The sequence below is a fragment of the Diplotaxodon limnothrissa genome, linkage group LG15 (assembly GCF_057381915.1).
Source record: "Diplotaxodon limnothrissa isolate DT_005_m linkage group LG15, D_limnothrissa_male_GT1.1, whole genome shotgun sequence".
NCBI lineage: Eukaryota > Metazoa > Chordata > Actinopteri > Cichliformes > Cichlidae > Diplotaxodon > Diplotaxodon limnothrissa.
In genome coordinates this window covers 15,572,517-15,591,758 of record NC_140610.1, presented here as the reverse complement: position 1 = coordinate 15,591,758, position 19,242 = coordinate 15,572,517, and the positions used below count along the sequence as shown (strand labels likewise).

General features: G+C 38.6%; 1 protein-coding gene across 4 annotated transcripts in view; it reads left to right on the top strand.

Moving 5' to 3' along the window:
• Positions 1-19,242, top strand: part of gphnb (gephyrin b) — a 107,954-nt gene that overhangs the window by 44,951 nt on the left and 43,761 nt on the right. For all 4 annotated transcript variants that reach the window (XM_085373624.1, XM_085373622.1, XM_085373623.1 and 1 more), the window contains exons 4-6: positions 32-124; positions 6,968-7,062; positions 7,665-7,731. In XM_085373624.1, the coding sequence (XP_085229750.1) occupies positions 32-124; positions 6,968-7,062; positions 7,665-7,731 (255 nt within the window). The remainder of the gene's footprint in view (positions 1-31; positions 125-6,967; positions 7,063-7,664; positions 7,732-19,242) is intronic.

The following is a 19,242-nucleotide window of genomic DNA, read 5'->3' as shown; positions in this document are numbered from 1 at the left end:
TTTGTACTCGCATGTGTGTTCTTTCTATCAGGAGACACTGGTGGACTGGTGCGACGAAAAGGAACTCAACCTCATTCTCACCACCGGAGGCACCGGCTTCGCCCCCAGAGACGTCACACCAGAGGTTAATTTACACATTTTTCATGAACACGTGTCATTCGAGTCATGCAATGGATTTACGCATAATACATAATGACGTACTGCACTATAGTATTCATGTGCTTTAAACTCTTAATGCTGACTTTGGAGTAGCGAGCATGGGTGTCATGGCACAAGATCGTGGCTAAGCACTTCACTATGCATGCATCTTACTGAAGCTGTTTCTCAGTGTTATTATTTACTGCGTTCACACGCTGAATGAATAAGAAGTTCTCCCCATGTTTATGTCGGTTCTCTCTGGGTACTGTGGCTTCTTCTTGTAGTCCAAACACGTGCATGAAGTTAGATTAACCTGTAATTCTAAATTGTGCTTACGGGTGAATGTGAGCACGAATGATTGTCTGTCTCTTTGTGTTAGTCCTGCAATAGATTGGCGACCTGTCCAGGGTGTACCCTGCCTTTCGCTTTATGGCAGGCAGCTGGGATAAGCTTTAGTCCCTCGGCAGCCCTGAATTGGATAGAAAGCGGAAGAAGATGAATGGTTATCCTCTTGATTTAATAATCCATGCTTGTCTATGTTTACATTCAGGAACTGAGTTGCTGCCCTTTGTTTTCGTATCACTTCTCTCAGTAATGCAATGAGGGGGTCAGTGGTGCAGGTGCAGAAGAGGGCAAAGGCACACCAGAATGTTTTTTGCATTGGGAATTTAGTCTTGGTTTTAGAGCAATGACACGTGTGCTAACTCATGAAAATGCTTCACAAATCACATTTTATTGCTTGCAGTATTTCATAACTGTAAAATTAGGTTTAGGGTTGAGCTGAAATGCAGCTAGAAACATGTTACATAAGAATGAGCGAGGACAGCTCGAGTTGAAATATGGGCACTGTTTTCTCTAAGAGGTCGTGTAAGGCAAATAAGGTCATACTACTAAAACACAAGAATGATTGCAGTATATTGACACGTAACGGAGCTTTAGAGGGTAGCGGATTTAAAAGGCAGGTGTTTCTTTTTGCTGCACGTGCTATATTCAGAGAACTGCAGCATTTTTATACAGATCACATACGCGTGTTGCAGCACTGATAAACACACAGTGTAATTAGCCCCACAGTCAAATGGGAAATAAGAGGTAAGATTCTTCTTGACTCCCTTTGAAAAAATAAATAAACAAATGTGCTGTGCTGTTGATAACTCAGAGATAATGGGTGGCATGTGGCATTATGGCTGCACGGGGAGGGGTTTTTTTCTGCTTACTTGACAACATGAGGCCATAGCAGTTCCCAAATGTAAACACAATTAAGATTTCATTTTTGTGTCCAGAATCAGTCTTTAGTTAATTTTTAGTTAATGCCTCCATCAAAATGCAAAATACACAGTTTTTGTTTACTTCTTTTAAATCCACAAAATCAGTAATGGGGGAAATTCTCTGGTTGAAATTAGCCTGAACAACTTTATTTAGCAGTTACAGAAGCAACTGCGCTCACTAGACACTTCATTAGATACAGGTTGCTTATAACTGGTTGGACCCCCGATTGTCTCCATAACTGCTTTTTCATTAGCTGGGCCCACATCCTCATTTTAGGTTTGACAGCGTTTTAGTGGTAAAGGTGAATGGCTTGGACATGACTTGAGCAGCAGTTTGGGGAAGGCCTCGAAGGGGACTGGCGGCGGCTCCCGGGCCTGGCAGATCCCCATGTACTAAATAGAAGTGAAGAAGTTAACGAATTGAAAAGGGGAGGGAAGGTGGGGCATATAAACGAGAGTGAACAGAACTGGGGGAACTGATATAGATGAAAACCAGAGGGAGCGTGTTTGGAGGCGTGGTCCCGCTCCTTAAATTTTGATACATAATCTCCAAAATTTTTCATGTCACAGATTCACCAAGTTGATGGAAACATTCCTCACAGGTTTTGGTCCCTGTTTACATGACGGCATCACACAGTTTCTGCACATTTGTTGGTTGCACATCCCATTTCAATATAGGAGATGGGTACACTATGATTATAAAGGAAAGGACATGGTCAACAGTAATACTTGAGTATATTGTGATGGTTAAACCATGCTTAGTGGGTAGTAAGGATCCCAAAGTATGACAAAATAATGTCCCCTACAACTAACAGCGTGAACTGTTGATACAAGGCAGGATGGTGCCATGCTTTCATGTTGTTTACGTCAAGTTCTGAGCCTACCATTCAAACGTCACAGCAGATATTAAGACGCATCAGACCAGACAATGTTTTTACAGTCTTCTGTTGTCCAATTTTGGTGAGCCTGTGTTTCAATTGTAGCCTCAGTTTCCCTTTCTTGGCTGTGTGGTCTTCTGCAGCACATGTTGTGCTTTCACAGATGCTCTTCTTCATAACGAGTGTTTATTTGAGTTACTTTTGCCTTTCTTTGAACTTTAAAAAGTCAAGCCATTCTCTTTGTCTTTTTCTTGAGGTTTATTTTTGAATATTGTAGCCTAGACAGCGGAGCACACAGGAAAGAGAAAGAGCAGAGGGAACAGCAAACAGGAAATGACCCAGAGAATTGAACGCGGGCCTCTTGGGTGACCGTTCAGCTGCCACCTGAGTCTAGCTGTTGTCCTCTGACTTTTGCCATCAACAAGTGATTTTTCTCCTGGAGAACTGTTGCTCACTGGACATTTTCTCTTTTTCAGACGATTCTCTGTAACCCCTAGAAATGGTTGTGTGAGAAACTCCCAGTTAGATCAGCAGTTTTGTAAATACTTAGACCAGCCCATCTGGCACCAACAACCATGTGACAAGTCACTTAAATCACCCTTCTTCCCCATTCTCATGCTCAGTTTGACCATGTCTACATTCTCAAATGAGTTGCTGCCCTGTGATTGGCTGATTGCTCTAGTGTTAACAAGCTTGGGGAACAAGTGTACAAAGTTGTGGTTGAGTGTATGTTGTCAGTACATAGTCAGAAAAGTGTTTGTTGTAGTTTTTGCTACAGCTATATATATTTTTTTTTTTTAATTATTCATGAGTAGTCGTCGGTACTGTATCAAAAACATCTAGCTTGATTTCAGCCAACATGAAGTACAACGTTTTTAGTGTTATATTTTATTTGAATCCATATTCATGCACGTGTAAATAGAGCCTAGTGTGAAGGCTGTGCACAAAGTCTTTTGTCTTTGCATGCAGTCAGCAAACCTCTCAGTATCACACTCACCAACACAAACGCAGACAAGCAATCTGTGGTTCTCAGCAGTATCATTGGTCCTCATCAATCACGGGAGACAGCAGCAACCTTCCTGGAAAAGGAAATACGCATACACGCTGTAGTCACTGATAATACTTGCTATCTGATTCAACCCTGCATGCTGGAAACAGTCATATCTTTCTGTCTGTCTCTATGTTTGAAGGCTGTACATGACACATGTAACTGCTCTGACTTGCTTTTAGTTATAACAGAAGTAACAGTGACACTTTATTAACAAATTACCAGTAATTTCATTACTCTGTACCTGCTTTCAAATGCTTAAAAAGATGTGTAAGTGTGAATCTCATCTTAGCTGTAAGTGTTAATTTATTCTTAAACACTACATGTTACTGAATTTTACATTGCATCCATTACTGACTATAATAATCCCTGTCTCAGCTCTCTGAATGTTAATAAATCCTCATCTGATCAGCTTGCTCTTCATCTACATTTATCAGCATTAGCCGCCAAATCACTAGAGTAATATATATAATATATTCTTGGTCAATTCATGCATCTATCCATCAAGACAGTTAATGCTGAATGACTGTAAAGTCAAACCTGAACTGACTGGGCATTAATTGTTTTATTCACAATGTTTGTTTGCATTATGGAGAAGATGGTGTGTGAGTCTTACTTACTTTTTAAGGACATGAACAGAAGAAGTTTAACTGAGTTACTGTATATTTCATTGCTAGTACTCTGTCTTGTAGATGTGCTGCTAGTACAAGTCCTTTTTCTTTATGAAAACCATACATTACCAAGCATCTGCTTTTCTCTGCTTCAGTCTGCTTTTTTCTACCTTTTATGTTGTTTTTATGTCTTTTTACTGGCTTTGTTACCTCTGCCAAGCAGGATATGTTTTTGGTAGTTTTCATGTGTCATTCTTTCTGAAAACGTGATAGCCCGAAAAGTTTAGAACAAATTCTAATAAAACCTTGTTGACATGACCCCACTTGACACAATCTATTAAAATTTGCCTAACGCTAACCCATCAGGATGTTCAGGGTCAACTTCATGATTTATTGACAAAATCCCATAAAACTTTAAACTATTATTCTTAAAAATGTGGTGCGTATTGTCAATATATAGAAAGTACTGCATGAGGATTTAAAATGTCATGTCACATTTGACCTTTAACCCCTCATACAAGATTAATATTGTTGATCTGAATATCTTAAGCAATAATAATGCTATATAGACCAATTTTAAACTATCTTACTGCAATACGTTGTATTGACAACATATAGGTGTAGAGGTAGTAATATATAGGGGTTATAAAACATCCCATTATGTGATATGTTATATATGTTATGTGCACTACAGTAAAAATTTATAACTGTTTAAATACATAACAGTTTAAAAACATGATCAATGTTCCTTAATATGCTTTTAAACAAAAACTTGTGATCAAAACAAACATTTTTTTAAAAATCTGCTACTAAACAATGAAATGAATGCTACGGATTTACTGCATCCACATAAATGCACAACTTCTGTCAGGAATATTAAAATGGGTTTCAACAGTGCAAATAATAAAAACCTGCACTTTGCACTTGTTTTTACTTCACTACAAACATCTTAAAGTACAGTTAAAAAGAAGAAGAAAACAAATGCTTACAAAACCTTACGTACGGGTCGGTATTTATCCGGATGTATAGCTTTCTTTTAAGAAGGACGTGTTCAGTGTATGACTTTAACAAGGGCACATATTTTTTCTGAAGCTATTAATGTAAAAATCCCATTCTTACAAGATTTAAAACTAAATGACTTCTTACTTTTACATGAATACGTGCAAACCATCATCACTCGGCATTTAGATATTTGATACATTTGAAATCTTTTTCAGGTTCCTATTAAATAAGATTCCATCACATAACATTACGTTGTGAGTTCTTCAACCTGCACTTGCCATCATATACTGTCATCTCATACTGTCATCAAATGCATATCAATTAAAAAACAACAAAATCACATATTATTTTGTCTATAAGTGAAGAAAAACTTGTAAAATCTGGCAGAGTTCATCAAAAGCATGCCACAAAAATATTTGTGGAGTCGAACATCAGGCATACATCTCCGCCTTCTTGATTCTGCGTGATGTATTCGATGAAGTATGAGTCGAGCTTAACCCCTCACTGTCTCCATCCTTCCCTCTTGTTTCTCATTCACTCTTCCTCAGTTCCCTCCCACACTCTTTCCCTTCTCCTCATCCCTCTCCCTTCCCTCCCTCCCTCCCTTCCCTCTCCTCTCCTGAGTCCAAGCCTGAGATGCTCACCAGTGGCTCCTCTCCTTTGAAGTTCTTCCTCTCCCCTCTCCCTCGCTAATGGTGCGTTTGAAGTGTCACTCAACTCAAGGGCACCCAACACACACAGCTGGAGGACCAGGCATTTTTTTGCCATCTATCTGTCAGGAATGTGCTGCATCAACTTTGGTCCCATAAACATATCTGTGTACTAAAAAATGTAAATCAAATATTTTAATAAAGAGCTGTTTCCACCATATAGCCTTTAATCTGTCTGACTTGCGTATTATGGGCAACAACGAGATACTATTCATTTTTTATATATATTATTTTTTTCCTATAGTCGTTTTTGCTTAGGCAGCAAAAGTCTGTACAAAAGTATTGAACCACCAATCATTTCTTGATATTTTGCAGACTTTTTAAGTGGTCTTGAGTAATAGTTCTCTGGGCTTTTTTTGAACATTGGTACCTGACCACTTTCAGGTACCACTGTCTAATTGTTTTATGCCACTTAACACTCACCTATGAATCATTTAAGTGTAAAAAAAAAAAAAGCACATAACTCAAGAGATGAAGCCATGTTGTGCTCACACATACCAGATAATGTGTCTTTAGGCACCCTGTTACTTGCAGCCTGTCAAAACATCATTTGTTCCGTTTGTTTAATTAAATCTGCAAAAACAAAAAAAACTTTACACAGTTTGATAAGCATAAAATAGCATTTTCACACCAACAAGCTGATTCCCAAGCAGCTGTTAAAGTTTTTGAGGAAACTGGATGAGTTCAGAAGCAAAGAAAGGATGGCAGGCCTAATAAACAACTACAACAGATGAACAGTATCTGAAAGTCATGATCTTAAGAAATGGGAAGAAAACCAGCAGGACATGAGAGATGCATCTGGCCCTTTGGCTGACATCATGGGAATACAGTTGGTTTCTATTGTTATTGATTTGTTTAGTTATATTTGCAATTTCTCGCATCAACACACAACAAGAGATCCACTTCAGAGGCTTCTGCTAAGAGCTGGGTTTAGACAAAGGTGCTGCCAGATTAGAGTATGCACACTGTGAATTCATTTGGCAATTGTCTGCTGTGCTCTTATATTGGTTAGGAGGTGAAAGGCTATTTAAGTCTGATAAGACTGGATTGGATGTTTGCCTTCTCGTGTGCAGCTCTGTCATGCTATGCTATGCCACTGATTAGAGTCAGTAGCAGCTAAACACTTTCAAGCATGCAGGTGTTTACCACCATCAGATCTTTACAGCATATAATATAATTCCAGTGTTTCCCCTAATGAATATTGCTCCAGTTTGCTCAGAGAAGGAACAGCAGCAATGTTTTTAGTTGACATGGCATGGCTCGCATGGTTGGCTGGACAATGATCACACTAACAACTCTCCTCCTGTCTCTCCAGGCCACTAAGGAGGTGATAGAGCGCGAGGCTCCAGGGATGTCTCTGGCAATGCTGATGGGATCCCTCAACGTCACACCACTAGGCATGCTTTCCAGGTCAGACGCATTTTTAGTACAGACAGCACAGCAGAATCACACACACCAGAGTTATTATAACACTGCATTTTCTAAGTAATTTTTATTTCATTTTGATTTTTCGGTTTTATTGTTTGAAAATCTTTAGTTTCAGTGTTAGTTTTAGTCTTTTTCATTATTAGTGTCTATGTTCTAGGACTTATGTCAGAGGAAACATTTAGGAATGTCAGTGAATATGTTACGACAAAACACATTTTATTTTCATTTCATTATTTAATTCTCTTATCACCCTAACATGAGGAAAGTTTTCCCTTCAAAGTGATTCCAAGTTCAGACTAAACTGCAGCTCAGCTAATGTTAAAATGTCCTGTGAATCTGACATTAAAATTACTGTATTTAGAAGTGTTCAAGGCAGGTAATTAGGCAGGTTTTTTTTAGTAGACCCTCTTTCCTCATGGTTAAGAAGACCATAACACTTTTTTATTTTTATCACTTGATTTAAGGAGATTTTGGTTTTACAGTGAAAGAAGAGCAGCACCCACATTTGTCACTATAATTGAGCGTATTTCTCACAGCACTTTGTTCCACTGTATTCATTAAAACTTTCTCTTGTCTGTTTACAGACCTGTGTGTGGTATCCGAGGGAAGACACTTATTATTAACTTACCAGGAAGCAAGAAAGGTTCCCAGGTAGGAGACACCGCAAGCATCCATTACATGGATGTAAAAAAAACAAACACAAAAAAAAACAGACTCACCTGAAGTAAGAGAGGAACATTCATATTTATGTGGTTCAAATATATACTGTACATCACAATCTGTGTGAAAGCTTCCTAGAGTGAGACCGATACGGTTTTTAAAGCCAGTGCTGGCAGACGCAGAAACACCTTTAAAAGGTTTAGACACAAAAGGGGATGCCGAGTTGAGGGGTCCAAGTAGTCGGTGGTCTCTAGCTATTGAAGGCAACCAAGCAGGGTATGCAAACTTGAGAGGAGAATCACAGGCGGGCAGGGAAGCTGACAGTTTGCTGGCACACATATAGTCTAGCAGACAAAGAGAGCTGAATTACAAAAGTAAAAATCACAATAAGGACTAGGAAACAATAGAAGAGCCCACAGTTGATACTTGACAATTGAATTATTATACGTGAGAGCTGATTTCGGGGTGTGTGTGTGTGTGTGTGTGTGTGTGTGTGTGTGTGTGTGTGTGTGTGTGTGTGTGTGTGTGTGTGTGTGCGCGCGCGCACCTGTCTCTCTGTCTGTCTTCCTGTCAGGTCAGTATGAATGGCCTGTTTAAGGTCATGCCAAAGGAACTCAATCAGAGTCCGAAAGTCCGAAATTTTAACTGGGGATTTTTTTGTTTTGTTTTGTATTGTTTTTTAGCCTTTTAAGCCCTATGCTGGTATGTTTTGGACTGTTGTTCTACTGCCCAAGTGCTCTTGAGCTTGCCAGACATTCTCCTTTTCTAGTAGAGAGCAGAATTTACGATTGCATTAAATATGGAAAATCGTCCAGGTTGTCATCAAAGTAGCCCCACTTCCACCACCATGTTTGATTGCTGGTATGATGTTCTTTCTATCAAATGCTGTGTTAGTTTTACTCCAGATGTAATGGGACTCAAACCTTCCACAAAGTTCAACAAGAATATTTTCCCAAAAGTCTTGGGGATCATCAAAATGATTTTTGGCAAATCAGGAAATAAAAACAGGAAGGAGGCAAACACTTTTTCACGTTTCATTATTTATTTTTTTTTTTTTTTACAGTATATACCCTGGTTTGGAGCAGGTTGTGTTCATTTTTACTTAAAAATGGGCTGCAAGCCTTCATTTACGCTATGCTTCTGTGCTATACAGATTCTCTGCTGAACACGTCTTTCATACATCCAAACTTTTAAGTCTTATTGTACCGACACCGCAGAATGAAGCACTCCTGCAAAGTCGCCGCAGCACAAACTGTAATACATCACTGTCACTGGAATTTGCATGCATTCTTTTTGTGATGCTGAAAATGCGTGAATATGTTTTTATGCTGATCCTAATGCCCTGCAAAGTCTTTTTTTCCACACTGTTGGAACTGTAGCATTTGTAGGCTAATATTTAATTTAAATTTGTTTTATCTGACCTGTAAAACCTAGTTGCTCCAGATCATTAGACCTGTTTGCATATGACATGTTTGCTTACTGCCAACCAACAAAACATATTGTAAAATATTTTAGTTAGTCCATGTAGAGTTAGAAATTTGGAGCTTAGTGAATTATTCTTGAACAGTTACTGTATCCAACTGTGTTTGTTTCAAATTTTAGGCAGACCTTTCTGTGCAAAATACCTCTTTTGAAACAAAGTAAAGAGCAGAGTTCATGGTAGTGCTTCTGGTTATTTATTGTTTTAGCTAGTTTGCTATGACCTGTTTGCCTGAACAGCATTAGCTTAATGTTGTAACACCTAAAGCTCATCTTATGTTGGATTCTGCACACTGTTGCATTTACTCATTACCCCTGTGCGTGTAAACACCAGGTGCACCATTTGTATATGGATTTGTTGTTGTATGGTGTAGTTGTGTGCCTCTGTCTGCTCGGTTTGAATGATTGATTACTTCTGTGCAGACTGATCTGCAGGTGGACTTTGGTGTTTGTGTTGTCATGGTAAGCCCACATTGATGTTTTAATGTTTCTATGTTTTGATTTGCTTTAATATAAAGGTTAGCGCATCTCTGGACAACATTACTTAAATGTCAAATGAGTGAAAATTGCAAATTGGGGACTCTATAAATTTTATCTCTGTGAGTAAGGCAAGGCAAGGCAAGTTTATTTGTATAGCACAATTCAACAACAAGGTGATTCAAAGTGCTTTACAGAGACATTAGAAACAAGAACAAATAAAAAGCATGATTTAAAATTGAATAAAACAAGCAAATAAACTAACTAACTAATTAACAAACAAACAAACAAACAAACAACAGTATATAAAATCAAAACAGATAAAATCAGTGTAGACTGAGTAGTGGGTGAGACTTCATGTATAGCTGGCATCGTCTGTGCAAACTACTGGTAACCGCAGCAATCTGCTACCGAACGAATCAATCACTAGAAGGCTTTTGGTCCAGCATTAGATACCTCTTTGTGATCAAATTCACTTAATGACTGCAATCAGACACACCGACTAGGCAACCTGTGCAAGTGCCTTGTGATTGAAGTGGTCACCCAGAGCTTGAGGATATTGCATACTCATGTCCTGGATGTCACAAGGATGTTACTGTTCTACTTTTAACTTAGTGTAAATGAGCCATTACACTGATTGCATTACTTCTAAGTTGATAAGCAGAATCTTTACAAAGAGCTTCTAAGCAATGACAGGCTCCAAACTCATTAGAACTCAGAAACTCATTAAACTAGTAGTAAATACAACTGCAATCACTTATACAAAAGTCAGAAAACCTGTGATCACTGAAAGATAATCGAATACACCTGTGATTACTAGTAGGTCTATTTGCGTGAACATGAAAATGTCCTTTGTATACCAGAACTGTCTGAACTTTAGTTCTGTGGGTTGCATTAGCATGGCTCCACACGGAAAATAATTTCTAGAAAAGTCTGATTTTTAGACCTTACAAAGGACGGAAAAGGATGTAGGTGACTTGGTGAACAGATAAAAAGCAGGGGAAACAGGACAACAACAGTATGAGCAGTAAAAAAAACAAGCCATGGCGACACGGTGCAACTCGCTTCCTCTCTCTTTACCTCAAAAATGTACGATTAAAAGTTGCTAAATAAAAAGAAACTAGATAAATATTGGGAGCACATTCTTTGTCCACATGAGATAAAATTGTTTGGTTTATATGGGATCCAGCATGTTTGGTGCAAACCAGGGCACCAAACATGTTCACCAGAAATGAACAGTGCCAACAGTGACGCAATGAACCATTTTGCCCTGGCTTGCAAAACGGTTTAATGAATTAATTTGTGGGTTTGAGTTTATAACTTGTGCATGTGATTTCATATATGTGCTCATATTTGTTTATTGCAATGTAAAACTCTACATACGCTTGTATTTATATATACATGAACAGTGTTGGGCAAGTTACTTTGAAAAAGTAATTAATTATAGTTACTAGTTACTTCTTCAAAAAAGTAACCGACTTAGTAACTGAGTTACAATATTCTAAAAGTAATTAATTACTTGAAAAGTAACTATTGCGTTACTTTAAAAAAAAACGTTGAACCCTCTGGGGTCCAGGGTATAATTGGCCATTTTTAACTACTTTTGATTTTCCCTCCACAGTTCACCTTTAAAAACTATTTACTTTGCCTTGTTTGGTATCATCCCATTTTTGGCACAACCTTACGTGTCTGAATTTACAGTTATGTTTTCATTTTGACATACTGTATTAACACAATTGATCTAAAATCACAAACATGTTTAATGAATCATATTTCATAACCTTAAATACAAATATAAATTTTCAATTTTAAAATCATATGCACAAGTTTTCCAAACAAAGTTATTTGCATCCATTTACCTTTTAAAATAACCATTTCAAACTATTTACAGAAAAATCAGCTGTTCTGCATTCAATAAGATGCCACACAAATTATTTGTGCCACTACAAAAACATAATTTCTGTCCACTATAAAGTGTACTTTTTTTATTGATCCCCGTGGGGAAATTCCTCTCTGCATTTAACCCATTCACCCAGTGAAGCAGTGGGCAGCAGTGTGTAGGGATGGTACCTTGCTCAGGGGTACTTCAGGGTAGCTGTTCAGGGGAATCAAACCCCCGACCTTCCGATTATGGAGCCACCACTCTACCCACTGAGCTATCCCTGCCCTATGGGAGAACATCACAGCCTGATACCTGCAGGTCTGACAGCAGCAGGTGTATCACTGCTCCTGTTTCTACCTGGAGACAGCAGTCACCTCATTGTTCTGACACACAACACAAAACTATCCACAACACTAAACACTAACTACACAAGACAACACATTAACTACACACCCCAAACACGCTAAATGTCACAAATCTCTCACATCTGAACACTTGCTCGCTCTCTTTTTCTGCTGTCTCTCTCTCTCTCTCTCGCCGTCACTCCTAAAACTTCCCCTGTTGTTTTTTTGGTTTTTTTTCTCTCATAAGCAGAGAGTGCTTGCTAGCGCTGTCCTTAGACAGTAAACGCGACTAAGCTATTGAGGAAAAAACACCGCTTATATATTGTTTATCATGACTCTGGTTTTACGTGGCCTATCAACACAATTTAAAAACTGGTAAATCATCATGTTGTTGCTTTGTCTTTAAGTGGTCATGTGATTGGCTTACCACGACTACTTTATTCTTCCTCAGTCAAACAGCAGCACTCATGCGATCGTTTTGCCCCCTTAGCTCCAGGTGTTGTGCTAGACAGTGATCGTGATTACCGTCCGCAGGAGCGCGCGCAGCTGCTTGAAGCTGTAGCGCCCAGATTACTTACAGCTACTACCGTGCAACTGATATAAGATGCGGTAAGCTGAACACATCTTCAACCTTCTGTTTGTTGAAAAATAGTAACGGACAGCATTTTGTTGTTAGTAACTGTAACGGCATTGTAACAATAGAAATAGTAATTAGTTAGATTACTCGTTACTGAAAAAAGTAACACCATTAGTTGCTTGTAACGCCGTTATTCCCATCACTGTACATGAATTTGTTTTCACCTACTGCTGTCTCCTTCTCGACCTTCTTCACCCTCTCCGCCTTGCTCACCTGCACATCTATCTCTGTCTCGTTACACGCCCGCATCTCCTGATCGATTTTAGTATTTCTTTCAATCAATTACACCACCTCTCCCCATCTGCTGCCATATTAGTGTCTCCCTGAACAACCTCCAGTTAAAGTTAACGGTACAGGAAGCCCATTGTGGGCTTTTATTACAATGATCTCCTGTCATAAAGATAACAGGGATGTCCAGCTGAGCCAGCCGGACGAAGCCCCTTGTGTCCAACTGTCAGCTGCATACCTTTTAGCTCCTCATTTAGTCTCTTTGGCCTCATTTATGCTGCAGATATAATCCAAAGCATGTCCATTTGCAGCATTTACATATCAAGTTTTCAGCTAAATACTTTAGATCTTTCTTTTTTTTGTACAGTGAATTATTAATATGTGTTGTTGATGCTTTAATTCTGTCTCCACTGTAAAGACACTTTGAAATAATGGTGATGAGAACATGGTTTTACCCTCAGAGCCAGTAAGCTGGTAGTCTTCTATGGACTGTGTTCTGTAACTGCTTTTTATAAATACATTCTGACTAAAGTAGAAATACTTTTGATATGAAAATGACATGAAAGGGTGCTCCAGTGATTTGCCAGTGGTACTTTTTTTTTATTATGTTTCAATAATCACAAGACATGAAAAAACAGAAGCAGCAAACGCGCATTTGTTGACGTGAAGCTTGGAAATCGGTATCTTCCATGATGCCGCTCAGTAGCATGCTACTTTTGGACTCTTGTGACAACCTTGTTATCCTTCCTTCTGGGTGCAGTATTAACATTTTTGCTTAGGTATCATAATTTAGGCAACAGTGTTTTTCTTCTCACATCTAGTCTAATAGAAGCTTTATATGTTAGATTCAAACTGTAATTGATAGGAAACTGATCATTACCATATAACTGCAGGTTGCTGTTGCTCTCTTCCCCCAAATTTCCATTCGTGTTGGAGTGTGGAGACATGTTATGTATTCTCAAACGGTGCTACTTAAGTGCTACATAAAAGAATAACTTAGCAAAAGTTACACTACAGTTGGAAAGTGAACAATTTTATTTCTTTCATTTCATGCTGACTTCATCATTAAAATATATGCTAATAATATTGTTGGTAACAATGTTTCAAACCATAGTGAGAAAGGCATTTCTGCACAGTGCAATGACATTTTTGTCCAGTGGGCGAATTTTGTTTTAGTTTCTTACTGAAAGCAAAACCTGCAGAGCTGATGCAAATTAATTTAGCTTTATATCATTTCAACATGGATTTACACCTTCTTATTGTAGCCATACACTGTTTAACATTTTCACCTCTCATTTCTGACAACTAAACATTTGAATTCCTTTTTGCTTTATCTATGCGTGTACAGTCATGAGCACAGCCCATGATAGAATAGTCTTTCTAGCTGAGGCCTTACATTTGACTCAAGAATATCTGGTCTAGAAGATGCTTTGTAGTCGACTCAATATCTGCAAGGTGTCCTAGTCCTGTAGCTGCAAAACAAGCCCAAATCATCACCACTCAACCACCGTGATTGACAGAATGTGGTGTTTGTGCTGATATGTTGTGTTTGGATTTTACCAAATGTGGTGCCAAACATTTCTACTTTTTCTAATCTGTCCAAAGGAAATTATTCGAGTTGTGCACAAGATTTGACTTTGTTGAAATCTTGTGGTGTGTCCAGATGCGACTTTACAAATCTAAGCCATGCTGCATGTTCTTTGTAGAGATTTTCTCCATTAGCATTTAACATGCTAACTGAGGCTTTAGAGTCTGAGATGAAGGCATTTTGTTTTTTGCAGTCTCTTAGCATTACACAGTCTGTTTTTGGAGTAATTTTGCTACCACTGTCTTTCACTTCTGGGAAGATTGTGGCATTATATTAACACACACCTGAATGATCCAGACAACCAAACTGCCAAAACCTCTACATTTGCTGGTTATAAATTAATGCATGGAAAATATGCAAAAGCTTTATTTTTCACACAGTGTATGTATGCATATTTCGAAGACTGGGTGTGTCCACTGTCCTGTACAGAAGTAATTACATTGTTGAACAATGTAACAATGTAACATTGTTGAACAATGTAATCACTTAGTGATGATGGGAAGGAAGAATTTCCTTTTAAAAGGAAGACCCTTCGGCAGACCAGACCAGATGGGGCGCTATGTATCAAGTCTGGTTGAGTGATGAAGGGAAAGAGAAGTGAAAAATGTTGCATGGATGTTGAACTTTCAGCTATCAGCCCCCTCACCTGTGGAAACAGCTCCCAGTTGTGGTTCAAGAGGCAGATAATCTCTCTACTTTTTAGATTATGCTTCAAACTTAAATTTTTTAACAGATTTTAGAGATGGAGCTGGATTAGGTGGCCCTGTATCATCCCTTACTTATGTTACTATATGCTCAGGCTGCTGAGGTCCCATCATACATTAAGATTATTTTCTCACCTCCACAAGTTTCTGCCATCATGCATTTGCAAGCCACCACTGGCTCCCATAGTTTATGTTTTGTCTTTGACAACCCATGCACTTCTTTTTTCACTTTTCTTTCTTTCATTCATCAACCAGACTTGATAGATGGCTCTCCATTCAGTCCTGTCTTCTGAACGGTTCTTCCTTTATAAAAACGGGGTTCTTCCTGGCCACCATCACCAAGTTTTATAATAAATATTAATCATTTGTAGGCATTATAATATTTACTTACAGGGGCTTAATTGTCTAATTTTTGAAGAGGTTTTTTCAAAATGATTTGGGGAAATTAAGACTTTTGCAAGGCAAGCTGTTCAAGCATCCATTTCTTGTTAAGTAAACATAATTTTACACAATTCAAAGTCTGCAAGTCCAACTCAGTGTTAAAGCAGAAAGAAATAGGCCATTTGGTTTGTTTGCATGTGTGAGGCTATGGACAGCTTTCCTTTTAGGTTTTGTGAAAGAGAAGTGGTAGCAAAAAAGTGCCTGCAAGTTTCCAGACTAAAAGAATAAAATTACAAGATACACATGGAGTGAGATTTTCAGCCTATTTTCAGGACGTGACTCAAAAGTCAGTCCCCTCTTTAGAGTACATTTTTTCTACTGCTTTGGAGAGCTTTGACCACAGTTGTGTTTAGGTTCTGTCCTGTTGCCCTTTTAGTCTCTGTTCATTACGTCTCATTTACGTAATGAACATTGCATTTCTGTTTAATTTAATTCAGTGCTGGCACTTACCGATAACGAAGATAACATCAAGATAATAGTCCATGAGATCTTTAAGATCTCTCTGAATCTCTCTCTCTCCTCTACCCCAAAACTCTTTATCTCTTGAGATCTCATCCACTCTCATCTCACTCACTACTTTTCTCTCTCCTTCCATCTTCCTGTCATCCTTTCTCACCCTTTCTCAGAACAGCAATGCCTTCCCCTCTTCCTCCATGCCTCTTTCTCTCTCCTGCTCGTGTTTCTGATCTGTTGGTAGGGATTCTGCTCTTTAGTGTTCTTGACAGTTACTCTCCTCCAGGACAAAACAGAGAATAAGAGCAGAAAAAAACCACTCCTAATGTAGCTAAACAAAAGAAAGAAAGAAAAAATTCCCAGCATGTATTAAATGTGCAAAACTGTAAAGGATGAATATATCCAGGCTCTTGACACAATCCTCACTCATTCTTTAGTGGAGTCCATCCTCTGTACATCTCAAACCCACCCAGTCCTTCTCTCTGCATCCTCCAGACATGCTCAGATGTAGGCTTCAAACTCAGCAGCGAGAGACATAAACAGCCTTCATTTTGCTGAGGGGTTTTGGAGGAAAATGCACGCGAGAGATGGGGATGTAGGGTGTAAAGGTTAGCTTGCGGCTACGCAACAGGACAGACTAGCTTTCATCTACTGTTTTGAGTCCTCCTGCCTGGCTTTTTTGATGTTTATGCACATTGGTGCTGAGAATGCTGTCTCAGTAATGCATGAATTGCAGTTTGGATTTATGAAATTTGAATTCAGTCAAGCTGAGGTTAGCATTGTCAGATTTAATGCGGATTCCGATATGTACACATTAAAACAGACAGTGGAGTGGAAGAGTTGCCCCGAAAGCCCATTCACGGGCAGTGTAAAGTGTGGGGGCGATTAATAATGTATCTTCTCCATGCTTGAAATACACAGGAAGATAAATAATTTCACAGATTAGCTCTTGTCTTGGGAGTGAAGAGAATGGAGCGTTTAGCCGACGAGCCCACAGGCACATTGACACACACATACATGGAGACATTGGAGAAGGAAACTGGGATGGATGCAGAGAGGAAGTACCAGAGCAAAAGCCAATAGACGTGTAGCCAGGGAGAGGAACTGTGATTTCCTCAAATGAAATCTTTGTGCCTCAAACAGGTCGCACCTCTGTGTGTCATATGGTCAGTAGTTTGCACCCTAAAATCTCACAAACTGTATATTACGGAAATGCGTTCCTCACATGTTTAAGGCATGTTTTCTCCAGGAGCCTTCTGTCTGCGGGAATGTCAATGCATCACTTCCTGCACGTCTGTCATAACTATGATAATACGTTGCTCCCACCTTTTACCTAAATAAACTTTTACTCTCAGTACTGAGTGAAAGCCTTGAATCATCACTCAATTATTTATTTACTGTTGGGAAAATGGGGACTACGGGCAGGGAATTATTAAAAGATATGTGAACATACATGGACAAACAAGCAAAAAGTGAGTTTGTATAATTGTAGTGAGTTTGAAAGTCAATATTTGGTTTGACCATATTGAACTCTCTTATGCAAGTGTTCTTCTAATTTCTTTAATTAGTCTTCAGGATTAGTTTTCCAGGCTTCTTGAAGGACATTCAAAGCTTTTTTTTATGGATGTCGGCTACCTTTTGGTTTTTTCTCTGTCAAGATGATCTGACACTGCTTCAATAATGTTGAGGTTTGGGCTCCAGTGAGACCAGTCGATGACTAATAGTGCTCCATTGCATCTTTTTTTATCCAGGTATGCTTTTACTGCGTTGGCAGTGTGTTTGGGATCATTGTCATGCTGAAAATTAAGATTTTGCAAATCAAATACTTTACAGATATTATTACATGATGGATTAAATTTTCAAATTTAAATTATTTACTGCATAAGACCTGTTGCCCCTAATATTCAGTCAGTTCTTGAGTAATTTGGCATAACTCAGCCTTTTTTCCATGTTTCCCTTCCTTAAGAATGGCTGACAGCTTCCATTGAGGCCATTTGTGATGAAGCTTCAGGGAACAGTAGATGGATCCACTGAAGGGCCAGATGCATCTCTCAGGTCCTGGGTCAGGCACTTCTTGGATATTTTTCGTAGTTCTTAAGACCGTGGCTTTAAGATGCAGATTCCAGTTTCTTCAAATTTTAAAGGACAGAACAGGGCCAATTTTTGACTAAAAGTTATTTGGGAATCACCTTGTTGGTGTCCGACTGTGATATATTCAGTAATAATTGGCTAAATATACAATTTGAAAAAGGTTATTGCTAAGTTGGTTCATTGCTGGGTCTTCTCTTGAGTTAGATGGTTGTTTTATGCTTGTATAAATCATAGGCCAGTGTTAAACGGCTTAAGAAACAAAAAAATGGTCATGGACTGGACTGAAATGAGTGAAAAAGTAACTAATGTTCAGCGAAAAACTGGGAGACCTTCAGCAAGTTTGGAGAACTATTTCTCAAGACCACTTTGTATGTATGGCACCTTGGAAGCAAAAACTAAAGAAATGTAGGATAGCTTGAGACTTTTAAACAATATTGTAATATTCAGATTACAGAATACATGGCCCAAAATGTAGTTTGTAACGTATTCTGTTAAGTTACTTAATGTGAGTAACATATTCTGAATACTTTGGGTTACTTTACATATTGTCATACTTTTTACAACTACATGAATGTACTATTGCTGTGTGATTTATTACTGTGACTGAAGGCTACTCGCCACCTAGCTAACGTTGTTAGCTGGTGTTAGCTGAGGTTAGTTCATAGACCGCAGACTGCTAGTTGCAAATAATCCTCTGCAGTTCTGAAAGCAATACCAACTAGATCTTTAAATCTTGATATAAAATGAGTAACAGTAGGGTGGACATTAGGTAAGGCTGCGCTTTTTGCAGTGATCTCGTATAGAAAACTATGTCTTTACCAGTATTATGTTTTCTTCTGTCTTCTTTCAGAACTGCACATGATTATTTACAGCTAGCAGGTTGTAATGCACCACATAACCCAGGTACCTACCACAACCAAAACAAGGAGGTTTTAGTAAGCTAACATTAGTTTTTAGAAAAGAACTTACTTCCAGATGTTTCTTTAGGTTGGAGGTGGAGTCTTTTGACGCTGAGAGCAGCTTGGTTGCTGGCAAACAGTTGCATTGAGTTTGCATTGCACGCTCAGATTTCCTGTCAGAGCCTTTATTTGCATATTTGTTTGGGTTTCCGACAATGCGTGGAATTACCAAAATTAGAGAGGGGATATGAAACAGGAAAAGACCGCAGTGTAATACAT